The 22,342-nt window shown below is 39.6% G+C and overlaps 1 protein-coding gene across 11 annotated transcripts in view; it reads right to left on the bottom strand.

Annotated features, from left to right (window-relative positions):
• Positions 1-21,832, bottom strand: part of LOC128699823 (annexin B9) — a 66,779-nt gene extending 44,947 nt beyond the window's left edge. For 4 of the 11 annotated variants that reach the window (XM_053792584.2, XM_053792583.2, XM_053792589.2 and 1 more), the window contains exons 1-4: positions 10,893-10,943; positions 7,102-7,143; positions 5,771-5,809; positions 1,855-2,538 (exon numbers count right to left, since the gene is read on the bottom strand). In XM_053792584.2, the coding sequence (XP_053648559.2) occupies positions 1,855-2,538; positions 5,771-5,809; positions 7,102-7,143; positions 10,893-10,928 (801 nt within the window). In that variant the 5' untranslated portion in view covers positions 10,929-10,943. Of the gene's footprint in view, positions 1-1,854; positions 2,539-5,770; positions 5,810-7,101; positions 7,144-10,892; positions 10,944-21,697; positions 21,728-21,761 lie in introns of those variants that run through there. The other 7 variants (XM_053792586.2, XM_053792587.2, XM_070102386.1 and 4 more) reach the window with 7 other exon arrangements.
• Between the last annotated feature and the right edge of the window lie 510 nt (positions 21,833-22,342).

The following is a 22,342-nucleotide window of genomic DNA, read 5'->3' as shown; positions in this document are numbered from 1 at the left end:
TACTGAGAAGAATGACAAGGTGGATAGGGACAGAACGTTTCATAGATGGGACACAGCAACAAGGGGACACAACAACAAGGGGTCACAGTAACAAGGGGACACAGTAAGAAGGGGACACAGCAACAAGGAGACACACCAACAAGGGGACACAGCAACAAGGGGACACAACAACAAGGGTACACAGCAACAAGGAGACACACCAACAAGGGGACACAGCAACAAAAGGTCACAACTGGAAGCTGAAAACTCAGATAAGTCACAGGGATGTTAGGAAGTATTTCTTCAGTAACAGAGTAGTCAGGAAGTGGAACAATCTGAAGAGTGAGGTAGTGGAGGCAGGCTCCATACATTTATACAGGTTTCATACAGAAGAGGTTCGATGAAGTTTACGGAGAAGGGAGAGTGTACCTAATAGCGACCAGCGATAACGCAGAGCCAGGAGCTATGCATAAACACCTGAAACCGCAACTAGGTGAGAACACACACACACACACACACACACACACACACACACACACACACACACACACACACACACACACACACACACACACACACATGCACACACGCACACACACAAACACACACACACACACACACTCGACCTCTGCACCCACAATTAGGTGAGTATACACACATACATTCTCTCACACACGACATAAAGTCAAATGCATTAGATAATTATGTGAGAGAGAGAGAGAGAGAGAGAGAGAGAGAGAGAGAGAGAGAGAGAGAGAGAGAGAGAGAGAGAGAGAGAGAGAGAGAGAGAGAGCTACGAAGGTCAACAATACACTTACCTCCATATCTAAAAACATCTCTAACCTATAGTCAACAAGATTAATTTCGTTCACAATATAGATTTTTATTACTATATCTAAATTAGAATTGGCTAAAAATAATACATATTTTAACATTATTTATAGTGAAGGCAAAGAAAGCTATCTTAGCCTAACCAGCTATCTTCACGAGGTACAGAACTGATCCGCTTCAGTTTTTCCGAGATTTTGCTAGGATTATTATTATTCTTGACGGTTAGTAACCCAGTAAAGCCACTGTCTTATTTCTATTGTGGTCCTTTAATCTTAATCGACTAACATTCGGGAGCTGTTTACCTGGAGTTTACCTGGAGAGAGTTTCGGGGGTCAATGCCCCCGCGGCCCGGTCTGTGACCAGGCCTCCTGGTGGATCAGCGCCTGATCAACCAGGCTGTTGCTGCTGGCTGCACGCAAACCAACGTACGAGCCACAGCCCGGCTGATCAGGAACTGACTTTAGGTGCTTGTCCAGTGCCAGCTTGAAGACTGCCAGGGGTCTGTTGGTAATCCCCCTTATGTGTGCTGGGAGGCAGTTGAACAGTCTCGGGCCCCTGACACTTATTGTATGGTCTCTTAACGTGCTAGTGACACCCCTGCTTTTCATTGGGGGGATGTTGCATCGTCTGCCAAGTCTTTTGCTTTCGTAGTGACTCAACCCTTGCAATTACAAATAGGTAAGTACCCAGGTACCTTCTTACTGCTAGGTAAAGTGACAGCAGGTGTAAGGTGACCAATACCCAGGTACATACTTACAGCTAGATGAACAGGGACAGAAAGTGTAAGGTGACTAACCCCCAGGTACCTACTTACTGCTAGATGAACAGGGACAGCAGGTGTAAGATGACTAACACCCAAGTACCTACTTATTGCTAGGTGACTAACACACAGGTACCTATTTCTAGATGCACAGGGACAGCAGATGTAAAGAAACACACTCAACGTTTCCACTCGTCCGGGGATCGAACTCAGGTCCCTCAGAGTCGAGACCGCTGCCAACTGAGCCACGGAATACATTTAACAGACACTTTCCGGGTACTTACGTTGTATGGGATGATCCTGCCGCCCGAGGGTGAGGCAGAGTGGGTGGCAGACATGCGGGTGGCTTGACACGCACTCTGTTGTGCAGGGTAACTGCCCCCCGCAGCGGATGGGTGACCACCTGCTTGGGTGTAAGGTGCCGCCCCAGCACCTGGGTAGGGGCTTCCCCCTCCACCTGAGTAGGGGCTACCCCCAGCACCTGGGTAGAGGCTACCCCCAGCAGGTGGGTATGGAGAGGCCCCGGATACAGGCGGGTACTGTGCCGCTCCTGAAGGCGGATAGGACGAAGCTCCAGGGGCAGGTGGGTAGGGTGAAGCCCCCGGGGCAGGTGGGTAGGGTGAAGCTCCTGGGGCAGGTGGGTATGGAGAAAACCCAGTTGTTGGCGGATACTGTGCAGCTCCTGGAGCAGGAGGATAGGGAGATGCTCCTGGAGCAGGAGGATATGGCGAAGCTCCTGGAGCAGGATATGGCGAAGCTCCTGGAGCAGGAGGATATGGCGAAGCTCCTGGGGCAGGTGGATAGGGCGATGCTCCTGGGGCAGGTGGATATGGCGAGGCTCCTGGGGCAGGTGGATATGGCGAAGCTCCTGGGGCAGGTGGATAAGGTGATGCTCCTGGGGCAGGTGGATAGCCTGGGGCTGGTGGATAGCCACCACCAGCAGGAGGATACATTGGATAACCAGAGCCCTGCCAAAACAATAGGAAAGAAAAATTTAAATATATATATATATATATATATATATATATATATATATATATATATATATATATATATATATATATACCAAATAGCTTTGAATTCCGTTATCAGACTGAGAGCGCAATGTATTTACTTATTTTTGATAAGAGACCAAATCCCAAAATAGGTCGCTTATTAACAAAGACCACAAATGGCAAACACATTTACATTTACGTAAATGTCGAAATTCAACAAATGACAGATTACAAAAGATATGTAATATTGTAGGTTAGATATGATTAAGAGTCTACACCCCCAAATACGTCACCTGTGACAACACAAAGTTACACACATTTATATTTACCTTACAAGTAAGATGTTAGGAACGAATTAAAATTTTATAACAGCCACAATACGAATGGGACTGAAACACTGATATATTTTGCAATACAGTTTCCAAAATAAATAACTCGTAAGCTGAAACACCTGGAACATATCTCATTTGTAAGTTGAAATGCTGGAAAAACAACTCGTTTTAACGTTGAAACACCTGGAGCATTACTTGTTTGTAAGTTGAAACACCAGGAACACTACTTGTTTGTAAGTTGAAACACCAGGAACACTACTTGTTTGTAAGTTGAAACACCAGGAACACTACTTGTTTGTAAGTTGAAACACCAGGAACACTACTTGTTTGTAAGTTGAAACACCAGGAACACTGTTTGTAAGTTGAAACACTAGAAACACTACTTGTTTGTAAGTTGAAACACCAGGAACACTACTTGTTTGTAAGTTGAAACACTAGGAACACTATTTGTTTGTAAGGTGAAACACTAGGAACACTATTTGTTTGTAAGTTGAAACACCAGGAACACTACTTGTTTGTAAGGTGAAACACTAGGAACACTGTTTGTAAGTTGAAACACTAGGAACACTACTTGTTTGTAAGTTGAAACACTAGGAACACTACTTGTTTGTAAGTTGAAACACTAGGAACACTATTTGTTTGTAAGTTGAAACACTAGGAACACTACTTGTTTGTAAGTTGAAACACTAGGAACACTACTTGTTTGTAAGTTGAAACACTAGGAACACTACTTGTTTGTAAGTTGAAACACTAGGAACACTATTTGTTTGTAAGTTGAAACACTAGGAACACTATTTGTTTGTAAGTTGAAACACCAGGAACACTACTTGTTTGTAAGGTGAAACACTAGGAACACTACTTGTTTGTCAGTTTTAACACCAGGAACACTACTTGTTTGTAAGTTTTAACACCAGGAACACTACTTGTTTGTAAGGTGAAACACTAGGAACACAACTTGTTTGTCAGTTTTAACACCAGGAACACAATGAGTTTGTAAGTTCCAGACCAGCACTTGTGTTGCAATAAAAGCGAGCAATTATACCTCACTTTTAAGAAGAAAAAAGTCACGATACAATTATATTCACCAGGAAGAGTCAAAACAAGAAGTTTACACCAGTTACTGATCACCCGGACTGTTCTTCGTACGTTGAACAGCGTGCGGCAGAGTAGTAACAGCCTGGTTGATCAGGTCTTGATCCACCAGGAGGCCTAGTGGATTGACTGGTGAGTTAAGCCCGGAAAGATCCTTCAGGTAGGGATCATACAGCTATTGTATGATCAGAGGTCTAATTGCAAGCAGCTTATTGGAATGTTATTAATAATTTGGGCCAGTGAAGGTTGAAACTGACACCTTAAAAGCTTTCAATATATATATATATATATATATATATATATATATATATATATATATATATATATATATATATATATATATACCAATAGGAATATTTTATTACATAATATGGCACAGAAGATTTAAGAGATACATTGTTGATATAAAGGTGGCATATATATATATATATATATATATATATATATATATATATATATATATATATATATATATATATATATATATATATATATACATGTTGTTACGTGTGTATCACCGATTATAAGGCGAAAATCTCATCCAGCTCCTCAGAGCTGGGGCGTGTGCCCAAAATGCAGCATGCATTACCCCTTTGAACAGCCGCGCTGAGCCGCTGGAACAGAAAACTAGATATATATATATATATATATATATATATATATATATATATATATATATATATATATACTTTCCCATGTAAGAAACCTTTGTATTAAACGTGTTTTGTCGGAAAGTAAATTCTTTATTGTTATTTTATTTCAAACGGTGCATATGTAGATAGTGGTCATTTTAAACATACAAAAAGTGAAAAGATTATGGTTAGATAAGACTGACAGGGAATAAACAAAGAGTTATATTGTGTCAAGTTCAGAGTGTGGTAAGTGGTTGTAAGAGGTCATCATCCTGTAAGTAACAGGAATTTGCTGAGTCAGCAACCGCCTTGCCCTGGGCACTATACAGAGTTCAGTGATCTGTAAGTGGTTTTGGGGATTATATTCCCCAGGGCTTGGTTTCAGACCAAGCCTCGTAGGATAAAAAGAAATTATTCTTTTAAGGTTATCCTAGGCTTGGTCATGGACCGGGCCGCGGGGGGCGTTGACCCCTGGAACTCCCTCCAGGTATACACCCACATTAGTTCCAGAGCAACGAGAAGCTAAAAGATTTGAATCTGATGACATAGATGTCAGGTTCCATACATGGTTTTAAGAGTATGACCCACGAGGCTAGGAGGGACTTTGACAAGCGGCAATTTGAGAGGCGGGGCCAGGAGCTGAGGCTCGTTTCCTGCAACCACAAATTAGTGTGTACACACAAACACAGGTGCAGTTGTTGACACTGAGTTCTATTTGTTGAACATTCAATATTTTGATAATTTCACCTATGTTTTCGCTTTAAGGGGTTGCCTTTAAGCTGAAGGTCCCCTGATCCAAGGAACTGGAGCAACAACCCTCCTCTTCCTTGGATGAAAATTGCCTTCCATTTCCAATTGTTGCAATACCCCCCCCCCCCCAAATCACCCTTCCGTGTTTAACACTTCCTCATGAACATAAAAATATCTTTTAATTATAAAAATTATATAAAATCCAAAAAAATACACAAATCACAACATATAAAATTACAAAAAACATATAGTATATATATATATATATATATATATATATATATATATATATATATATATATATATATAGATATAAAATCATTAGCATTAAAATTATAAAACAAGATTCAGTTTACATGCAACAGATCAACAAGTCATCAGGACTTGTACATAACATACGCAATAAGCAGCTGTTGGATGTAGTGGATAATCTGCTCCCTGAGAAAGATACAAACTTTAGCATATATTGAAATTATATATATATATATATATATATATATATATATATATATATATATATATATATATATATATATATGTCGTGCCGAATAGGCAGAACTTGCGATCTTGGCTTAAATAGCAACGCTCATCTTGCCATATAGGACAAGCGAAAATTTGTGTATGCAACAATTTCGCCAAAATCATCTTTTGGTGCAAAATTAAAAATTTTTACATTAACATTAATGAAAAATATATATCTTTAAATGTATAAGAGAAAATTTTAGAAAAGACTTAATTTTAAATGAGTTCTTGCTAATTGACCAGTTTTACATATTCGGCACGACATATATATATATATATATATATATATATATATATATATATATATATATATATATATATATATATATATATATATATATATATATATATATATATATAATATATATATATATATATATATATATATATATATATATATATATATATATATATATATATATATATATATATATATGTCGTGCCGAATAGGCAGAACTTGCGATCTTGGCTTAAATAGCAACGCTCATCTTGCCATATAGGACAAGTGAAAATTCGTGTATGCAATAATTTCGCCAAAATCATTCTGAACCTAACGAAAAAAATATATTTGACTGTGTTTGTTTAGTGTTAAATTATTGTAAACAAATCTAAAATATATTTGGTTGGGTTATGCTAAAATAAATTGTTCTTGTTATAATAAGGTTAGGTAAGTTTTCTAAGATTCTTTTGGAGCAAAATTAAAATTTTTTACATTAACATTAATGAAAAAAATATATCTTTAAACCTATAAGAGAAAATTTTAGAAAGGACTTAATTTTAAATGAGTTCTTGCTAATTGACCAGTTTTACATATTCGGCACGACATATATATATATAATATATATATATATATATATATATATATATATATATATATATATATATATATATATATATATATGTATATATATATATATATATATATATATATATATATATATATATATATATATAGTATACATATATATACATATATATACATGTGTATATATATATATATATATATATATATATATATATATATATATATATATATATATATATATATATATATACCAGGTTGGTTCACCTTACCTTGAGTAAGATCAATAGTTAGGGCAACTTGCCTCATATAGTAAAAGTTTAAAACACAGTTGTTATTATTAATACAATCACCAATCCCATTTTGTCATGTAAATAATGTTGAAATTCGAACATTCACAACTTACCTGGCCGAAGCCGGCGCCGGGAGGATTGCCTGGGTAACTCATCTAAAAAAATAATAATAAACCACATTAATATTATTATTTATTATTATTATTATTATTATTATTATTATTATTATTTTTATTATTATGAGAAGCGCTGAACCCGCAATGGTTATATAGGGCTTGAGATATGAGGTAATCAGACTTCATCCAAGGATAATGTAGCTCAAATTCCTTACATCAAGAGCCCCCCCCCAAAAAAAAAATGAACAATGGTTATAAATGACCATAATTTTTAAAGGGGTGGACCGGTAAGACAGCGGAAGACCTCGGTCAGATGACCAAAAGCTCCAAAGGCGGGTCATCATCTGACCAAGACCCGCATCAGGAAACACTTGTCCTGTTTCCTGACGAACCTGACCTAACCTAGCCATCAAGAGCCCTTTGTCAGCATGAGAGACACCTACTTAATGCAGTGTGTATTAAGATCAAGGGCAGTGTATATGGAGTGTGAATGTAGTGTATCGCAGCTGTGTGCACCGTATATTGTGTGAGACTGAATGTATTGTGTATTGAGTGTGACTGACATTATTGTAGTGTGACTGAATACTGAGACCGACTTTATTGTAGTGTGACTGAATACTGAGACCGACTTTATTGTAGTGTGACTGAGTACTGAGACCGACTTTATTGTAGTGTGACTGAATACTAAGTACTGAGATTGAGTACAATGTGTGTTGAGTGAGGTAGGTTTATAACCAAGTGTGACTCGTGCAATATCTTGGGCCAGTTATCTCCCTTATCAATCAACTGTGTACTCAATGAGTACTTTCCATGGAGTCCTTATCTTCAAGCCTAACCGTAGAGTCAAGTCCCTTCGAGAGGAGTATCTGGGTGATGATAAAGAGCTTTTCATCCAAGGAATCAGAACTTTTTTTTCTGTTACCTTCCTCGGGTCAAATTTTACTAGCTGCAAATTAATTGGGCTTAAAGCCTATCGGCGTATCGGCATTTTTTTTAGGGGGGAGGGGTAGGTTATCCTACGTAATTTACACTATGTATGATAACTGTACTTACGTGTACCTGGGCCTAAATAAACTTACTGAAGATTGCAAGTCTATACAAATTTTCCCCAAAATCATAAGTGTCAATAACAACGAATACTTCCCGAAGATGAATTCAATATATATAGTAAATATATATATATATATATATATATATATATATATATATATATATATATATATATATATATATATATATATATATATATATACACCCTGAGGTATTTGTCTCTAACTGTATATATATGCTGAGAGCTTATTTTAAAACCCCCATTTTAGGTATCAAAAAGGCTGCATGTCACCTGTCCGCCTCTGACTGGAGGCGGACAGGTGACATGCAGCCTTAATGACCCGAGCGAAGCATATACATGTAATTTAAACCCCATTAAACAACCAATCAACCAACCTTTCAACAGACTACCCAGCAGATGGCATTACAAAAATAAACGTTTTATCAAGTTCCACTCCATTAAGGAACCGATGTGAATGACAAAACAAATCATGGTGATAAGAGAGGCACCAGATAAAACATTACTTGTAAGTCCAAACACACTGAGTTCTATAGTGTTCTGTGAGTACACGCGATGTCACGCAAATAAAACGTTCGTTTTCTCACGAAATACCTAATACAGAGTTGTATAGTGATCTTCAGATGTTTGGTCGCAGTTTGTCCAAACAAGCGCTTATAAACCATGCCATGGGTGGGATTTGAACCCGCCATCAAGGAGTCTCAAAACTCCAGACCGCCTCGTTAGCCTCTGGGCCAGCTAGCTGGTCGCGGGTTCAAACCCCTCCCGTGGTACGGTTTGTTTGCAATCGTGTCATTACGATTTCGTGAGTCAGGGCGTTTATATTTGCTAATGTTGCACTGTGTATAGTTTAACCTGACTTAAACTGCTACAAGGATATATACACCCAGTGGTGTGTATATCCGAGGGCACATACACCCAGAGATATCTCTGTGGTCACATACACCCAGAGATATCTCTGTGGTCACATACACCCAGAGATATCTCTGTGGTCACATACACCCAGAGATATCTCTGTGGTCACATACACCCAAAGATATCTCTGTGGTCACATACACACAGAGATATCTCTGTGGTCACATACACCCAAAGATATCTCTGTGGTCGCATACACCCAAAGATATCTCTGTGGTCACATACACCCAAAGATATCTCTGTGGTCACATACACCGAGATGTGCACCTCTCAGTGTGCATACACTGAGAGGTGTGTATATCTCAGTGAACATACACTGAGAGGAGTATATCTCAGATGTACATACACTGAGAGGTGTGTATATATCAGTGTACATACACAGAGGTGTGTATATCTCAGATGTACATACACTGAGAGGTGTGTATATCTCAATGTACATACACTGAGAGGTGTGTATATCTCAATGTACATACACTGAGAGGTGTGTATATCAGTGTACATACACTGAGAGGTGTGTATATCTCAGATGTACATACACTGAGAGGAGTGTATATCTCAATGTACATACACTGAGAGGTGTGTATATCTCAGATGTACATACACTGAGAGGTGTGTATATCAGTGTACATACACTGAGAGGTGTGTATATCAGTGTACATATACTGAGAGGTGTGTATATCAGTGTACATACACTGAGAGGTGTGTATATCTCAGATGTACATACACTGAGAGGAGTGTATATCTCAATGTACATACACTGAGAGGAGTGTATATCTCAGATGTACATACACTGAGAGGTGTGTATATCTCAATGTACATACACTGAGAGGTGTGTATATCTCAATGTACATACACTGAGAGGTGTGTATATCTCAATGTACATACACTGAGAGGTGTGTATATCTCAATGTACATACACTGAGAGGTGTGTATATCTCAATGTACATACACTGAGAGGTGTGTATATCAGTGTACATACACTGAGAGGTGTGTATATCAGTGTACATACACTGAGAGGTGTGTATATCTCAGATGTACATACACAGAGGTGTGTATATCTCAGATGTACATACACTGAGAGGTGTGTATATCTCAGATGTACATACACCGAGAGGTGTGTATATCTCAGATGTACATACACTGAGAGGTGTGTATATCAGTGTACATACACTGAGAGGAGTGTATATCTCAGATGTACATACACAGAGGTGTGTATATCTCAGAAGCACATACACTGAGAGGTGTGTATATCTCAGATGCACATACACAGAGGTGTGTATATCTCAGATGTACATACACAGAGGTGTGTATATCTCAGATGCACATACACAGAGGTGTGTATATCTCAAAAGCACATACACTGAGAGGTGTGTATATCTCAGATGCACATACACAGAGGTGTGTATATCTCAGATGTACATACACAGAGGTGTGTATATCTCAGAAGCACATACACTGAGAGGTGTGTATATCAGTGTACATACACTGAGAGGAGTGTATATCTCAGAAGCACATACACTGAGAGGTGTGTATATCAGTGTACATACACTGAGAGGAGTGTATATCTCAGAAGCACATACATTGAGGTGTGTATATCTCAGATGTACATACACAGAGGTGTGTATATTTCAGTGTACATACACTGAGAGGAGTGTATATCTCAGAAGCACACACACCGAGAGGTGTTTATATCTCAGAAGCACAAACACTGAGAGGTGTGTACCTTACACTACAGTCACAGCTGACGTTAGTTCCTCAACACGGACAAACACTACATACATGCATGTAACGCTTCGCTATTTACCTTCCCAGAATGTTTTCGCTTCTTAGAAAACCTCATAAAGCAGACAATGGAGACGAAAACATCTCCAGGCTGAGGGACTGACCACCTCAAATACTATGTCTCCAAGGCCAATACACTGATTACATCATCTTTGCTACAACACCTGCTGTCTCGGTAAATAACTGAAGAAGCCTACTACGTAGGCGAAACGTTTCAACAATAAATATATCTATCTCTTGCACATGTGGCTTAATCTTCAACTTGTCATTGTTATATACCATTTTCAACATTACAAACAACTCCACACATTTTTTTTTTATCCGATTTTTTTTTTTTGGGGGGGGGGGGGACTTTAGCTATTTTTATAATCCGGCGAATTGTTAAACAAGAGAAAAAACTGTTTTGAAAATAAATCATATTTCTATTGAAATTGTGCATAATCATCATATATAACCCATACCAGTTAATTATGACGAGTTATCGTGCCTAAACCTTATTAATTCATTTAATTCAATAAACGGCATCGTGCGTTAACATTTTTACTCAGCAATAATCAATGTATACTATATATACTGAGCTTACTTTAATCTCTATTTTGGGAATTAAAGTATGTTTGACTGGTGGTGTACGGGTAGTCCATTACCCTCAAATATAATTAACCAATCAGCGCCTAAATACATTCCGGTTCTAACATTATCAAATTCTAATAGGTTCAGTTCATTCGTGTTACGTAAACCATGATCACAAGGCGAGTAATACTTTTCATAACCCATAATCCATAACCATAATTCGTTCGGTGCCATCAACCGTGTCAGCAGATTTAAACAAAGGGGGAAATATCCCCACTATTTATGCCGAGAATAAAATGCTGGGTTATTATGCAAGCCCTCTGTGGGGAGAATAGCACCGTATGGGGAGAATGGCAACCTGGGGGAGTGCCACACTGTGGGAAGTGGCACTGTGGGGAGAGTGGCACACTGTGGGAAGTGGCATTGTGGGGAGAGTGGCACACTGTGGGAAGTGGCATTGTGGGGAGAGTGGCACACTGTGGGAAGTGGCATTGTGGGGAGAGTGGCACACTGTGGGAAGTGGCATTGTGGGGAGAGTGGCACACTGTGGGAAGTGGCACTGTGGGGAGGTTACCTGGAGGTTATTCCGGGGATCAACGCCCCCGCGGCCCGGTCCACGACCAGGCCTCCCGACGGATCAGGGCCTGATCAACTAGGCTGTTACTGCTGGCCGCACGCAGTCCGACGTACGAGCCACAGCCCGGCTGATCCGGCACTGACTTTACGTATCTGTCCAGCTCTCTCTTGAAGGCAGCCAGGGGTTTATTGGCAATTCCCCTAATGCTTGATGGGAGGCTGTTGAACAGTTTTGGGCCCCGGACACTTATGGTGTTTTCTCTTAGTGTACCAATGGCGCCCCTACTTTTTATTGGCGGCATTTTGCATCGCCTGCCCAGTCTTTTACTTTCGTAGGGAGTGATTTGTGTGTGCAGATTTGGGACCATTCCTTCCAAGATTTTCCAAGTGTAGATTATGATATATCTCTCCCTCCTGCGTTCCAACGAGTACAAGTCAAGTGCTTCCAAGCGTTTCCCAGAGTGGCACACTGTGGGAAGTGGCACTGTGGGGAGTGGCACACTGTGCGAAGTGGCACTGTGGGGAGAGTGGCACACTGGGAAGTGGCACTGTGGGGAGAGTGGCACACTGTGGGAAGTGGCACTGTGGGGAGAGTGGCACACTGTGGGAAGTGGCACTGTGGGGAGAGTGGCACACTGTGGGAAGTGGCACTGTGGGGAGAGTGGCACACTGGGAAGTGGCACTGTGGGGAGAGTGGCACACTGTGAGGAAGTGGCACACTGTGGGAAGTGGCACTGTGGGGAGAGTGGCACACTGTGGGAAGTGGCACTGTGGGGAGAGTGGCACACTGTGGGAAGTGGCACTGTGGGGAGAGTGGCACACTGTGGGAAGTGGCACTGTGGGGAGAGTGGCACACTGTGGGAAGTGGCACTGTGGGGAGAGTGGCACACTGTGGGAAGTGGCACTGTGGGGAGAGTGGCACACTGTGAGGAAGTGGCACACTGTGGGGAGAGTGGCACTGTGGGGAGAGTGGCACACTGTGGGGAGAGTGGCACACAAGTGACACAGACACAAACCATTCAAACCCCACCACCGCGTTAAGGTGACCCAACATCGAGGAGGAATCTCGAAGTTCAACGCTTTTAACCCGGGGAACTATAGCTACCCCTCCCTTAAGCGAATCAAATCAAATTGCCTATACCACCCCAAGCGTTGCATGACTCCTACGTAATCATGCAGGTCTGGAATTTCCTCACATGCTGACAGTGCGCTTAAGCTTCAGTATGAATCCAAAAGGGCTTGAATTTTTAACATGCATGCATAGCAGTTGTTAGTATTGTATGTGTTGAAATGCTGTCAGATATTGCTCAGCAATGAGTGAAATAAGACCTATGTATGATAATTATACTTATGTATACATGTGCCTAAATAATTTACCTTAGTTATTAACTATAAGTTTGAAGCCTATCGACTAAAAGATCATTAAGGATGCAATTAACCCCTGTACACTATATATATATATATATATATATATATATATATATATATATATATATATATATATATATATATATATATATATATATATATATATATATATATAATGTGCGAGTATCGTTGCAGCTTAGTGGTGGAGCATTCGAGTCACAACTGCAAGATTATTATTTTTATAATCAAGGGGAAGCGCTAAACCCGGAGGATTATACAGCGCCTGGGGGGGGGGATGTGGAAGGCATTCAGGCTTAATTCAGGGAACTGGAGCACAGATCCAATTCTCTAAATCAAGAGCCCCTCACCAACATCAGGGTCACAACTGAAAGAACCTGGGGTCATTTCCGGGCACGGAGAGAGACGTATGAGTAAGTCTCCTTGCACCTATTGCCTCTGTTCACCTAGCATTAAATAGGTACCTGGTTATTGGCTAATTATTGTGGGTTGCATCCTGGGAAATGACCTAATGACCACCAATTAGACCACACTGGTTCTCATGGGTGATCCTGGATTACTAACCCTCTGAAGTTAAAAACCCCATTGGGTTACAAAACTCTGTAAGGAGACTTATTGTAGTGTAAATTTTATACAGATTACAACATATATTAAATTATGTCTGTTTAGTGACATTCTGGTGTCTGCTGGAAAACTCCAGTTTAGAGGATAGAAACAAGACTGACAGTCACAAGACCGACTGACAGCAACAAGACTGACAGTTACAAGACCGACTGACAGAAACAAGACTGACAGTCACAAGACCGACTGACAGCAACAAAACTGACGGTCACAAGACCGACTGACAGCAACAAGACTGACGGTCACAAGACCGACTGACAGAAACAAGACTGACAGTCACAAGACCAACTGACAGAAACAAGACTGACAGTCACAAGACCGACTGACAGCAACAAAACTGACGGTCACAAGACCGACTGACAGAAACAAGATTGACAGTCATAAAACCGACTGACAGAAACAAGACTGACAGAAACAAGATTGACAGTCACAAGACCGATTGACAGAAACAAGATTGACAGTCACAAGACCGACTGACAGAAACAAAACTGACGGTCACAAGACCGACTGACAGAAACAAGATTGACAGTCACAAGACCGACTGACAGAAACAAGACTGACAGTCACAAGACCGACTGACAGAAACAAAACTGACGGTCACAAGACCGACTGACAGCAACAAGATTGACAGTCACAAGACCGACTGACAGAAACAAGACTGACAGTCACAAGACCGACTGACAGAAACAAGACTGACAGTTACAAGACCGACTGACAGCAACAAGACTGACAGTCACAAGACCGACTGACAGAAACAAAACTGACGGTCACAAGACCGACTGACAGAAACAAGACTGACAGTTACAAGACCGACTGACAGCAACAAGACTGACAGTTACAAGACCGACTGACAGCAACAAGACTGACGGTCACAAGACCGACTGACAGAAACAAGACTGACAGTTACAAGACAGACTGACAGCAACAAGACTGACAGTCACAAGACCGACTGACAGAAACAAAACTGACGGTCACAAGACCGACTGACAGAAACAAGACTGACAGTTACAAGACCGACTGACAGCAACAAGACTGACAGTTACAAGACCGACTGACAGCAACAAGACTGACAGTTACAAGACCGACTGACAGCAACAAAACTGACGGTCACAAGACCGACTGACAGAAACAAGATTGACAGTCACAAGACCGACTGACAGAAACAAGACTGACAGTCACAAGACCGACTGACAGAAACAAGACTGACAGTCACAAGACCGACTGACAGCAACAAAACTGACGGTCACAAGACCGACTGACAGAAACAAGATTGACAGTCATAAGATCGACTGACAGCAACAAAACTGACAGTCACAAGATCGATAGTCACAAGACCGACAGTCACAAGACCGACAGTCACAAGACCGACCGTCACAAGACCGACCGTCACAAGACCGACAGTCACAAGACTGACAGTCACAAGATAGATAGTTAGAAGACCGACAGTCACAAGACGGACAGTCACAAGATCGATAGTTACAAGACCGACAGTCACAAGACCGACAGTCACAAGACCGACAGTCACAAGACCGACAGTCACAAGACCGACCGTCACAAGACCGACAGTCACAAGACTGACAGTCACAAGATAGATAGTTACAAGACCGACAGTCACAAGACCGACAGTCACAAGATCGATAGTTACAAGACCGACAGTCACAAGACCGACAGTCACAAGATAGATATTCACAAGACCGATAGTCACAAGATCGATAGTCACAAGACCGACAGTCGCAAGATCGACAGTCACAAGACCGACAGTCACAAGACCGACAGTCGCAAGATCGACAGTCACAAGATCGGCAGTCACAAGACTGACAGTCACAAGACTGACAATCACAAGACTGACAGTCTCAAGACTGACAAACATAAGACTGACAGTCACAAGACTGACAAACACAAGACTGACAGTCACAAGACTGACAAACACAAGACTGACAAACATAAGACTGACAGTCACAAGACTGACAAACGCAAGACTGACAGTCACAAGACTGACAGTCACAAGACTGACAAACACAAGACTGACAGTCACAAGACTGACAAAAACAAGACTGACAAACACAAGACTGACAGTCACAAGACCGACAGTCGCAAGATCGACAGTCACAAGATCGGCAGTCACAAGACTGACAGTCACAAGACTGACAGTCACAAGACTGACAGTCACAAGACTGACAAACATAAGACTGACAGTCACAAGACTGACAAACACAAGACTGACAAACATAAGACTGACAGTCACAAGACTGACAAACACAAGATTGACAGTCACAAGACTGACAAACACAAGACTGACAGTCACAAGACTGACAAACATAAGACTGACAGTCACAAGACTGACAAACACAAGACTGACAGTCACAAGACTGACAAACACAAGACTGACAGTCACAAGACTGACAAACACAAGACTGACAAACATAAGACTGACAGTCACAAGACTGACAGTCACAAGACTGACAGTCACAAGACTGACAGCCACAAGACTGACAAACATAAGACTGACAGTCACAAGACTGACAGTCACAAGACTGACAGTCACAAGACTGACAGCCACAAGACTGGCAAACACAAGACTGACAGTCACAAGACTGACAGCCACAAGACTGGCAAACACAAGACTGACAGTCACAAGACTGTCAAACACAAGACTGACAGTCACAAGACTGACAAACACAAGACTGACAGTCACAAAACTGACAGTCACAAGACTGACAAACATAAGACTGACAGTCACAAAACTGACAGTCACAAGACTGACAAACACAAGACTGACAAACACAGACTGACAAACACAAAACTGACAGTCACAAGACTGACAAACACAAGACTGACAGTCACAAGACTGACAGAACAGTCACAAGACTGACAGAACAGTCACAAGACTGACAGAACAGTCACAAGACTGACAGAACAGTCACAAGACTGACAGAACAGTCACAAGACTGACAGAACAGTCACAAGACTGACAGAACAGTCACAAGACTGACAGAACAGTCACAAGACTGACAAACACAAGACTGACAGTCACAAGACTGACAAACACAAAACTGACAGTCACAAGACTGACAAACACAAGACTGACAGTCACAAGACTGACAGTCACAAGACTGACAAACACAAGACTGACAAACACAAGACTAACAGTCACAAGACTGACAGTCACAAGACTGACAAACACAAGACTGACAGTCACAAGACTGACAAACACAAGACTGACAAACACAAGACTGACAGTCACAAGACTGACAAACACAAGACTGACAAACACAAGACTGACAAACACAAGACTGACAGTCACAAGACTGACAAACACAAGACTGACAAACACAAGACTGACAGTCACAAGACTGACAAACACAAGACTGACAAACACAAGACTGACAAACACAAGACTGACAGTCACAAGACTGACAAACACAAGACTGACAAGGATGAATGGGAGGATGTTGGCACCTGGAGAAGAAGTTGATATCCTTGGGGTGAAATTTGACTCCAAACTAACCATGAAGAACCATGTTGTAAATCTTGCAAACAAGGCAGCCAGGAAGCTTACAGCACTTCGCCGTATCTCACATCTGCTTGACAGTAGGGGTTGCAAGATCCTGTACGAGGCACAAGTACGCTCACACCTTGAGTATGCTCCACTTTCTTGGTTTGCCTGCCCCCCCTCTCATCTGCGACTGCTTGACAGAGTAGAGAACAGAGCAAGACGTCTCATCTCTCGCCTGGACCCATCCTGCATAGATCTGTCATTTCAGCAGAGCCTTCAACATAGGAGGGATGTGGGTGGCCTTACTGTTATGTACAAGGCCAATATTGTCAAAATACCACACTTGGATCCACTTCGAGGACAGCGTGAAACAAGCTTTTATGCCACAAGACGGGCAGAAAGCAGCAACTTCACTCTGGCTGTACCCTTCTCCAGAACATCACTCCATCTGAGATCATATATACCCAGGATGACTCGAGTATGGAACACATTCGTACAGCATAATGATGTCAACGAGATAAAGTCAGTTGATCAAATGAAAATGCTGGCCCACAGATGGCTCCAACTTCATCCTGTTCCCTACTTGTATGTCTCATAACAATAAAAATGCTTTCAAATGAGCTGATGTAGGTAACAGCTCTTAGCTTGCCAATAAAGTTAGGAATCCTTAACCCATAAATAGCTGTCAGTAAAGCTAGGGATCCTTAACCTTGTCAAACCCTGTGTAAAAAAAAAAAAAGACTGACAGTCACAAGACTGACAGTCACAAGACTGACAAACACAAGACTGACAGTCAAAAGACTGACAAACACAAGACTGACGAACACAAGACTGACAGTCACAAGACTGACAAACACAAGACTGACAGTCACAAGACTGACAGTCACAAGACTGACAGTCACAAGACTGACAAACACAAGACTGACAGTCAAAAGACTGACAAACACAAGACTGACGAACACAAGACTGACAGTCACAAGACTGACAAACACAAGACTGACAGTCACAAGACTGACAGTCACAAGACTGACAGTCACAAGACTGACAAACACAAGACTGACAAACACAAGACTGACAAACACAAGACTGACAGTCACAAGACTGACAAACACAAGACTGACAGTCACAAGACTGACAAACACAAGACTGACAAACACAAGACTGACAGTCACAAGACTGACAAACACAAGACTGACAAACACAAGCCTGACAGTCACAAGACTGACAGTCACAAGACTGCCAAACACAAGACTGACAGTCACAAGACTGACAAACACAAGACTGACAAACACAAGACTGACAGTCACAAGACTGACAGTCACAAGACTGACAAACACAAGACTGACAAACACAAGACTGACAGTCACAAGACTGACAGTCACAAGACTGGCAAACACAAGACTGACAAACACAAGACTGACAAACACAAGACTGACAAACACAACACTGACAAACATGAGACTGACAGTCACAAAACTGACAAACATAAGACTGATAGTCACAAGACTGACAGTCACAAGACTGGCAAACACAAGACTGACAGTCACAAAACTGACAGTCACAAGACTGGCAAACACAAGACTGACAAACACAAGACTGACAGTCACAAGACTGGCAAACACAAGACTGACAAACACAAGACTGACAAACACAAGACTGACAAACACAAGACTGACAGTCACAAGACTGACAAACACAAGACTGACAAACACAAGACTTGACAATCACAAGACTGACAGTCACAAGACTGACAAACACAAGACTGACAAACACAAGACTGACAGTCACAAGACTGGCAAACACAAGACTGACAGTCACAAAACTGAGTCACAAGACTGGCAAACACAAGACTGACAAACACAAGACTGACAAACACAAGACTGACAGTCACAAGACTGACAGTTACAAGACTGACAGTCACAAGACTGACAGTCACAAGACTGACAGTCACAAGACTGACAGTCACAAGACTGACAAACACAAGACTGACAAACACAAGACTGACAAACACAAGACTGACAAACACAAGACTGACAAACACAAGACTGACAAACAAGACTGACAGTCACAAGACTGACAAACAAGACTGACAGTCTTGAGTCACACGACATTTGAAGGTCACACAACTAACCTATACAACATACCTAAGCCCCGTATGACCCCTACGGTTCAAACGCTCTCCCACGATAATAAAAATTTGAGTTACAGGATCTTAGTGGCAACATCGCTGGCTATTTATGCTGATAAATAACTGATAATCAACTGGAAATAAGAAATATTACATTTATATTCAACTAATATACCCACTCAGTCACACTCTACTATTAAATTATCAAATATACACTTATATACATTAAATATATATATATATAAACACTCATATACATATACATTTATATACATAAAAAATCATATATAAATATATATAAATATATATATATATATATATATATATATATATATATATATATATATATATATATATATATATATATATATATATATATATATATATATATATATATATATATATATATATATATATATATATATATATATGCAAAAATATGAACACAAATATACATTTATATACAAAAAATCATATTTAATTTATATACATAAAAATACATGCATATATATAATATATACGCTCTCGCTTCACACGGTGAGGGTCTGGGTTCGATTCCCAGCCAGAGTAGAAACATTGGACGTGTTTCTTTCCACCTGTTGTCTATGTTCACCCATCATATCAGTAAAATGGGTACCTGGGTGTTAGTCGACTGGTGTGGGTCGCATCCTGGGACACTGACCTAATTTGCCCGAAATGTGCCGAAATACGGAGCATAACAAGGGACTTTCTATATAATAATATGTCATTGTTGTCAACTAGGACTGTATACCTTGTACATGTACTGGTAGTAAATAAAAATATTATTATTATTATTATTATTATTATTATTATTATTATTATTATTATTATTATTATTATTATTAAACCACAGATAAATAAAGATTGAAATTTCGTTTTTTTTAGTGAAGATATTTTTACTGGCAGTAATAATGTAGTTGTCTAGTTCTTGCTACAATATATATTTTTTTCTATAATTTCTACAATGATAACCATTTTTGTAATATTTTTTTTTTATTTTTCATTGACTTCTGACCTTAATAATGTATTATTGAAGGATCGTATATTATCTGGAACTTTTACAATGATTTTATGGTAAATTATCTGGAACTTTTACAATGATTTTATGGTAAATTATCTGGAACTTTTACAATGATTTTATGGTAAATTATCTGGAACTTTTACAATGATTTTATGGTATATTATCTGGAACTTTTACAATGATTTTATGGTAAATTATCTGGAACTTTTACAATGATTTTATGGTAAATTATCTGGAACTTTTACAATGATTTTATGGTAAATTATCTGGAACTTTTACAATGATTTTATGGTATATTATCTGGAACTTTTACAATGATTTTATGGTAAATTATCTGGAACTTTTACAATGATTTTATGGTATATTATCTGGAACTTTTACAATGATTTTATGGTATATTATCTGGAACTTTTACAATGATTTTATGGTATATTATCTGGAACTTTTACAATGATTTTATGGTAAATTATCTGGAACTTTTACAATGATTTTATGGTAAATTATCTGGAACTTTTACAATGATTTTATGGTAAATTATCTGGAACTTTTACAATGATTTTATGGTAAATTATCTGGAACTTTTACAATGATTTTATGGTAAATTATCTGGAACTTTTACAATGGGTGTCTTATGAACAATTATCTGGAACTTTTACAATGATTTTATGGTATATTATCTGGAACTTTTACAATGATTTTATGGTATATTATCTGGAACTTTTACAATGGGTGTCTTATGAACAATTATCTGGAACTTTTACAATGATTTTATGGTAAATTATCGGGAACTTTCACAATGGGTGTCTTATGAACAATTATCTGGAACTTTTACAATGATTTTATGGTAATTCGGAACTTTTAACAATGTTAAATTATATATAATTTAAGGTAATAATTCACAAGTTAAACAACGTAAATTATTTCCACTAAGATCCTGTGGTCTTATTCTCATATTTTTGGACATAAATATAATATATATAAATAATTCCCCAAAATCACATGACACACTCCACAAGGATACATTCACGGTTGATCTATAATAACTATATCACGAAGATATCTTTATCTATACCACTGGGAGATAGTTTTATAGAGAAAACTTAAACACGTTTATCTACTTCTAACTCACTATAGATACTCCCACATTCCTGTACGACACTTTCCACATAGCATCCCGGCAACGTATATACCTCCGCAGTAAACCAATTTATTCATGTATATCCTTCCCTCCTCACATGATATACTCAGACATTAACATGGAGTATATTAGCTAAGTGATGGTCGTAAAAGAATGTAAATATTATTGTAAATTCGTTATTGTTATCGGTATTCATCTTACGTCCGCCAGCGAGAACTTCTCAAAATAGGCAAGCAGTGTTGTAGTGACGCATTGATGCGTCGTAAAGCTCAAATTGACCCATTATAACATTAACAATGACCCTTATGATTACTACTTATTGCCTATCTTTCAACAAGTTACCTTACTTACATCCTGGACCAGGGAATATACACTCACTCATGTATACCTATACAGATGAATATATACCTAGTAGTGTAAGTCACTGGAGGAGTGTATCTATCAGTGTATGTCACTGGAGGAGTGTCTATCAGTGTAAGTCACTGGAGGAGTGTCTATCAGTGTAAGTCACTGGA

The sequence above is a fragment of the Cherax quadricarinatus genome, chromosome 81, assembly GCF_038502225.1.
Source record: "Cherax quadricarinatus isolate ZL_2023a chromosome 81, ASM3850222v1, whole genome shotgun sequence".
NCBI classification, from domain to species: domain Eukaryota; kingdom Metazoa; phylum Arthropoda; class Malacostraca; order Decapoda; family Parastacidae; genus Cherax; species Cherax quadricarinatus.
The sequence above is the reverse complement of the archived record's forward strand: the minus strand, read 5'-3'. Positions and strand labels throughout refer to the sequence as shown.